The sequence below is a fragment of the Trypanosoma brucei genome, chromosome 10 (genome assembly GCF_000002445.2).
Source record: "Trypanosoma brucei brucei TREU927 chromosome 10, whole genome shotgun sequence".
Taxonomy (NCBI): Eukaryota; Euglenozoa; class Kinetoplastea; order Trypanosomatida; family Trypanosomatidae; genus Trypanosoma; species Trypanosoma brucei.
The window spans coordinates 4,047,683-4,054,025 of NC_007283.1; the positions used below are offsets into that span (position 1 = coordinate 4,047,683).

Here is a 6,343-nt window from a genome sequence, read left to right on the forward strand (position 1 = left end):
TAATGATAATAGTAATGATAATAGGAGAGAGTGTTGTGAGTGTGTGTATATACAAATACTATAATAAGAGCAGTAATAATAATACTGATAATAATAATAGGAGAGTGTTGTGAGTGTGTTTATACTAATATTATAATAAGAGCAGTAATAATAATGATGATAATAATAATAATAGGAGAGTGTTGTGAGTGTGTGCATATACGAATATTATAATATGAGCAGTAATAATAATAATAATGATAATAGTAATGATAATAGGAGAGAGTGTTGTGAGTGTGTGTATATACGAATATTATAATAAGAGCAGTAATAATAATAATAATGATGATATAATAATGATAGGAGAGAGTGTTGTGAGTGTGCGTATATACGAATATTATAATAAGAGCAGTAATAATAATAATAATGATAATAATGATAATAATAATAATAATAGGAGAGTATTGTGAGTGTGTATATATACGAATATTATAATAAGAGCAGTAATAATAATGATGATAATAATAATAATAGGAGAGTATTGTGAGTGTGTATATACAAATACTATAATAAGAGCAGTAATAATAATAATAATGATAATAATAATAATAATAATAATAATAGGAGAGTATTGTGAGTGTGTATATATCCGAATATTATAATAAGAGCAGTAATAATAATGATGATAATAATAATAATAGGAGAGTATTGTGAGTGTGTATATACAAATATTATAATAAGAGCAGTAAAATAATAATACTAATGATAATAGTAATAATAATAATAATAGAAGAGTGTTGTGAGTGTGTGTATATACGAATATTATAATTAGAGCTGTATTAATAATAATGAAAATAGAAGAGTGTTGTGAGTGTGTGTATATACGAATATTGTAATAAAAGCAGTAATAACAGTAATGATAATAATAATAATGATAGGAGAGTGTGTTGTGAGTGTGTGTATATACGAATATTATAATGAGAGCAAAAATAATAATACTAATAATGATAATAATAATGATAGGAGAGTGTGTTGTGAGTGTGTGTATATACGAATATTATAATAAGATCAGTAATAATGATAGTAATAATGATAATAATAATGATAATAATAATAGGAGAGTGTTGTGGCTGTGTATATACGAATATTATAATGAGAGCAAAAATAATAATACTAATAATGATAATAATAATGATAGGAGAGTGTGTTGTGAGTGTGTGTATATACGAATATTATAATAAGAGCAGTAATAATAATAATAATAATGATAGGAGAGTGTTGTGAGTGTGTGTATATACGAATATTATAATAAGAGCAGTAATAATAATGATGATAATAATAATAATAGGAGAGTATTGTGAGTGTGTATATACAAATACTATAATAAGAGCAGTAATAATAATAATAATGATAATAATGATAATAATAGGAGAGTATTGTGAGTGTGTATATACAAATACTATAATAAGAGCAGTAATAATAATAATAATGATAATAATAATAATAATAATAATAATAGGAGAGTATTGTGAGTGTGTATATATACGAATATTATAATAAGAGCAGTAATAATAATGATGATAATAATAATAATAGGAGAGTATTGTGAGTGTGTATATCCAAATATTATAATAAGAGCAGTAAAATAATAATACTAATGATAATAGTAATAATAATAATAATAGAAGAGTGTTGTGAGTGTGTGTATATACGAATATTATAATTAGAGCTGTATTAATAATAATGAAAATAGAAGAGTGTTGTGAGTGTGTGTATATACGAATATTGTAATAAAAGCAGTAATAACAGTAATGATAATAATAATAATGATAGGAGAGTGTGTTGTGAGTGTGTGTATATACGAATATTATAATGAGAGCAAAAATAATAATACTAATAATGATAATAATAATGATAGGAGAGTGTGTTGTGAGTGTGTGTATATACGAATATTATAATAAGATCAGTAATAATGATAGTAATAATGATAATAATAATGATAATAATAATAGGAGAGTGTTGTGAGTGTGTGTATATACGAATATTATAATAAGAGCAGTAATAATAATGATGATAATAATAATAATAGGAGAGTATTGTGAGTGTGTATATACAAATATTATAATAAGAGCTGTATTAATAATAATGAAAATAGAAGAGTGTTGTGAGTGTGTGTATATACGAATATTATAATTAGAGCAGTAATAATAATGATGATAATAATAATAATAGGAGAGTATTGTGAGTGTGTATATACAAATACTATAATAAGAGCAGTAATAATAATAATAATGATAATAATAATAATAATAATAATAATAGGAGAGTATTGTGAGTGTGTGTATATACGAATATTATAATAAGAGCAGTAATAATAATAATAATGATAATAGTAATAATAATAATAATAATAGGAGAGTATTGTGAGTGTGTATATATACGAATATTATAATAAGAGCAGTAATAATAATGATGATAATAATAATAATAGGAGAGTATTGTGAGTGTGTATATACAAATACTATAATAAGAGCAGTAATAATAATAATAATGATAATAATGATAATAATAGGAGAGTATTGTGAGTGTGTATATACAAATACTATAATAAGAGCAGTAATAATAATAATAATGATAATAATGATAATGATAGGAGAGTGTTGTGAGTGTGTATATACGAATATTATAATAAGAACAGTTATAATAATAATAATAATAATAATAATAATAATGATAATAGGAGAGTGTTGGGAGTGTGTGTATATACAAATATTATAATAAGAGCAGTTATAATAATAATAATAATAATAATAATAATAATAATAATGATAGGAGAGTGTTGGGAGTGTGTGTATATACAAATACTATAATAAGAGCAGTAATAATAATGATGATAATAATAATAGAAGAGTGTTGTGAGTGTGTTTATACTAATATTATAATAAGAGCAGTAATAATAATGATGATAATAATAATAATAGGAGAGTGTTGTGAGTGTGTGCATATACGAATATTATAATATGAGCAGTAATAATAATAATAATGATAATAGTAATGATAATAGGAGAGAGTGTTGTGAGTGTGTGTATATACAAATACTATAATAAGAGCAGTAATAATAATACTGATAATAATAATAGGAGAGTGTTGTGAGTGTGTTTATACTAATATTATAATAAGAGCAGTAATAATAATGATGATAATAATAATAATAGGAGAGTGTTGTGAGTGTGTGCATATACGAATATTATAATATGAGCAGTAATAATAATAATAATGATAATAGTAATGATAATAGGAGAGAGTGTTGTGAGTGTGTGTATATACGAATATTATAATAAGAGCAGTAATAATAATACTGATAATAATAATAGGAGAGTGTTGTGAGTGTGTTTATACTAATATTATAACAATAATTGTGGTGAAAACCGAATGCGCGGAAAAATAGAGGAAGTTAAAATAAAGTTTAGAATATATAAAAATAATTGAACCTGTTGGAGAAAGAGCACAAAAATTACTATTTTAAAGAAAATTTTGATAAGAAGGGCAATTATGTGCGGTTTAAGTGCAGAAATGACAAAAGGTATTATAACAAACAAGAAGAAGGTTGAAATATGAAAGACACAGTAAAAAGCTGTGGTGTGAAGTTTTCACGGTTTACTAAAAAATATAAGTAACAGAATCTGTAGAATAAAGTGGAAGAAAAACAAGAAACCTTAAAATAATAAGAAAATACTTTGATGGGTAATAAGTGGAAAAATTTTATATAAAGTAGGAAAAGTTTCAATGATACATTGCTAATTTTATACTTATATAAGGGTAATAAGGTAACACTATTTAGCGAGCAGGTGCTCCATATTAGTATTTGGTCTTGTCTTCAATTTATGAAGAGATTTAACAAGTTACAACATTTAAGATAGGGTAAGACATTCCAAAAATTAACGATTCATAAATGGAAACAACCTGAAAGAAACAAAGTTTTGAACGAGCGATAAACAAACTAGTTTCTTTTCAAAAACCTAAGATGTTTTATTCTCACAAAAATAACATATAACAAATCAAAATTAGCAGCGTACGAAAGTAGTTAAAATAAGTAATGTTTAAAATTCCAAAAATAAAAAAATATGTGACACTTTAAAGATTGACAGGAGTGGATTGAGTCAGCGATAAATTCAATAGATATGTATGAAAGAAGCTTGGGATTAAAGACGCAGAGCTTTTAAAAAACAAAATTTATGCTAAATTTTTGTCATTATAACCATGAGGTTCTATAGTGAAACCCTCATTTTGACAGTTTGAACATAAAACACATACAACCATTTAGACAAATAATTCACACATCACAAAAAAAGGGTATAGTAACTTTGGGCTTTTTGAATATTATTTCAACAAAAATATGCGAATTATTTAACTTTACAGAACCCAGACCATCTTTAAAAGCCCAAAGCCTAATCTCAACTTTAAACCAAGCACAACGACGAATATCAGAGGTCTAACTTTAAAATGCGTTTAGAGGTGCGTCAAACACTTAAGCCAAATGTGACAAAACGCGCACTCGCAACTCTGACCGTACTCACGACGGCCGCACTGCGGGCCGAAGCTGCGTTCAAAGCGGACGCAGCCGCCGACATGCACCTTCTTTGCGCAGCAATGGCAATCGAAAAAGTAGAACCAGCAGCGCCGACACTAGCTGACAACTTCGACAATGATATTAGCGAATTGCGCAGAATGAATATGTCGACAGCCGACGACAGCTGGCGAAGCAATTTCAAAGGCGACCCCAAAACGGACACATGGGAAAGCCGCAGCAAGGCTGGTGCAACAGAGCCATTTGTATCTCATTGGAAAGCCGACTTCGGCAAGTGGCAGCAAGACTACCAAACGGCGGAGGTCGCAAACAAGCCGAAAACCTGGCTAGCAGACAACCCACAACCGCAGGGAACATACGCCAAAAAAGTAGCGCACAAACTAATAAACGATACCCTAACTGAACTGATAACCAAGATCGCGGACTACGCACAAACCAAACACAAGATAGCCCAAGCAGGTGCAACGAAGGTGAAAGAGCTAATCTCAGAAGCACTATACGGCGCCGGCCAGACAAGCTTCGAACCGAAAAGCGACGCTACGTACAAGTACTCCAGCAACTACGGCACCGCCTGCGGCGGCAACGGAGGCATGAGCATCGCAGGCGACTTACTCTGCATATGCTGCCAAGCCACAACCGGCACTACCAATGCGTGCGACAATAGCGGTATACAATGCGACTGGTCATCAAACAACATGAACAATCACATCGCCACAGTAAGAAAGAAGTGCCCCACAAGCAAGCCATCTAAGCTAACCTTAGCAGGACTCATACAGCTAGCAGCTCAACTAAAAGCCGGCATCAGGAAGGGAGCCAAAGGCACCGCAGTCGCCTTCTACCTCGGCGGAAGCCACGACACCTGCGACGGCACCACCGACCAAACTTGCGTTGACTACACCGCACATTACGGCGCTGGCGGCACCAAAAGCGGAGTCAACAGCATACCATGGATAGTCAAGCTCAACGACGCCATCGAAACCATGGAAGAGATGGAGAAAAATGCCCAGAAGGCCAGAGAAGAAGCAAAGGAAATCCGGATGCTAATAGCCGCTGCGAAAAGAGCGTACAGGACCGCAATCGAGCCTTCAATGAAACAAAGCAACGAACCAGCCAAAAGCAGTGAAGGCCAGACGAAGATGCAGCAGCCCAGCGAAACAGAAGATAGCTGCAACAAAAAGGGGCAAAATGAATGCAACTCTCCATGCAAATGGAATCCCGAAGCAGAGGGGAAAAAATGCAAATTGGACAAGGAGGAAGTAAAAAAGATAGCAGATGAGGTTGCAAAGGATGCAAAAACAAACACCACAGGAAGCAATTCGTTTGTCATTAGCAAGGGCCCTCTTTTGCTTGCATTTTTGCTTTTTTAAGTTTTTCCCCTCTTTTTCTTGCTAAATTTTCTTGCTACTTGAAAAAGTTTCTGATATATTTTAACACCTAAAAATTTACCCGAAAAAAATTGAGCTGTTTTTTTGTAAGTTGTAAACTCTCTGATTGTCTAGAAATTTTTTCTGACAACTAAAATTTTTTCCTTTTCCTGTTTTTTTTGAGAAAGTGGGGGGGGTAGTTAGGTAGGTTAGGGTTAGGGTTAGGGTTAGGGTTAGGGTTAGGGTTAGGGTTAGGGTTAGGGTTAGGGTTAGGGTTAGGGTTAGGGTTAGGGTTAGGGTTAGGGTTAGGGTTAGGGTTAGGGTTAGGGTTAGGGTTAGGGTTAGGGTTAGGGTTAGGGTTAGGGTTAGGGTTAGGGTTAGGGTTAGGGTTAGGGTTAGGGTTAGGGTTAGG

The 6,343-nt window shown here is 31.5% G+C and overlaps 1 protein-coding gene across 1 annotated transcript, besides 34 other annotated features; it reads left to right on the plus strand.

Annotated features, from left to right (window-relative positions):
- Window positions 1-23: part of a microsatellite that runs on past the window's edge.
- Window positions 24-60: 37 nt separating this feature from the next.
- Window positions 61-99: a microsatellite.
- A 33-nt stretch (window positions 100-132) lies between these two features.
- Window positions 133-174: a microsatellite.
- Window positions 175-222: 48 nt separating this feature from the next.
- Window positions 223-257: a microsatellite.
- Window positions 258-294: 37 nt separating this feature from the next.
- Window positions 295-341: a microsatellite.
- Window positions 342-378: 37 nt separating this feature from the next.
- Window positions 379-435: a microsatellite.
- A 35-nt stretch (window positions 436-470) lies between these two features.
- Window positions 471-512: a microsatellite.
- A 33-nt stretch (window positions 513-545) lies between these two features.
- Window positions 546-602: a microsatellite.
- A 35-nt stretch (window positions 603-637) lies between these two features.
- Window positions 638-679: a microsatellite.
- Window positions 680-712: 33 nt separating this feature from the next.
- Window positions 713-768: a microsatellite.
- Window positions 769-872: 104 nt separating this feature from the next.
- Window positions 873-916: a microsatellite.
- A 51-nt stretch (window positions 917-967) lies between these two features.
- Window positions 968-1,001: a microsatellite.
- A 37-nt stretch (window positions 1,002-1,038) lies between these two features.
- Window positions 1,039-1,095: a microsatellite.
- A 47-nt stretch (window positions 1,096-1,142) lies between these two features.
- Window positions 1,143-1,176: a microsatellite.
- Window positions 1,177-1,213: 37 nt separating this feature from the next.
- Window positions 1,214-1,249: a microsatellite.
- Window positions 1,250-1,284: 35 nt separating this feature from the next.
- Window positions 1,285-1,326: a microsatellite.
- Window positions 1,327-1,360: 34 nt separating this feature from the next.
- Window positions 1,361-1,574: a microsatellite.
- Window positions 1,575-1,607: 33 nt separating this feature from the next.
- Window positions 1,608-1,663: a microsatellite.
- Window positions 1,664-1,767: 104 nt separating this feature from the next.
- Window positions 1,768-1,811: a microsatellite.
- Window positions 1,812-1,862: 51 nt separating this feature from the next.
- Window positions 1,863-1,896: a microsatellite.
- Window positions 1,897-1,933: 37 nt separating this feature from the next.
- Window positions 1,934-1,990: a microsatellite.
- Window positions 1,991-2,025: 35 nt separating this feature from the next.
- Window positions 2,026-2,067: a microsatellite.
- Window positions 2,068-2,181: 114 nt separating this feature from the next.
- Window positions 2,182-2,210: a microsatellite.
- A 46-nt stretch (window positions 2,211-2,256) lies between these two features.
- Window positions 2,257-2,469: a microsatellite.
- A 33-nt stretch (window positions 2,470-2,502) lies between these two features.
- Window positions 2,503-2,550: a microsatellite.
- A 33-nt stretch (window positions 2,551-2,583) lies between these two features.
- Window positions 2,584-2,810: a microsatellite.
- Window positions 2,811-2,845: 35 nt separating this feature from the next.
- Window positions 2,846-2,884: a microsatellite.
- Window positions 2,885-2,917: 33 nt separating this feature from the next.
- Window positions 2,918-2,959: a microsatellite.
- A 48-nt stretch (window positions 2,960-3,007) lies between these two features.
- Window positions 3,008-3,042: a microsatellite.
- Window positions 3,043-3,079: 37 nt separating this feature from the next.
- Window positions 3,080-3,118: a microsatellite.
- A 33-nt stretch (window positions 3,119-3,151) lies between these two features.
- Window positions 3,152-3,193: a microsatellite.
- A 48-nt stretch (window positions 3,194-3,241) lies between these two features.
- Window positions 3,242-3,276: a microsatellite.
- Window positions 3,277-3,313: 37 nt separating this feature from the next.
- Window positions 3,314-3,352: a microsatellite.
- A 1,130-nt stretch (window positions 3,353-4,482) lies between these two features.
- Window positions 4,483-5,934, plus strand: Tb10.v4.0031 (variant surface glycoprotein (VSG), putative; the record flags this gene model as incomplete). Its single annotated transcript, XM_823001.1, has 1 exon — window positions 4,483-5,934. One exon carries the CDS (start codon window positions 4,483-4,485, stop codon window positions 5,932-5,934), a length of 1,452 nt encoding a protein of 483 aa, XP_828094.1.
- A 206-nt stretch (window positions 5,935-6,140) lies between these two features.
- Window positions 6,141-6,343: a microsatellite.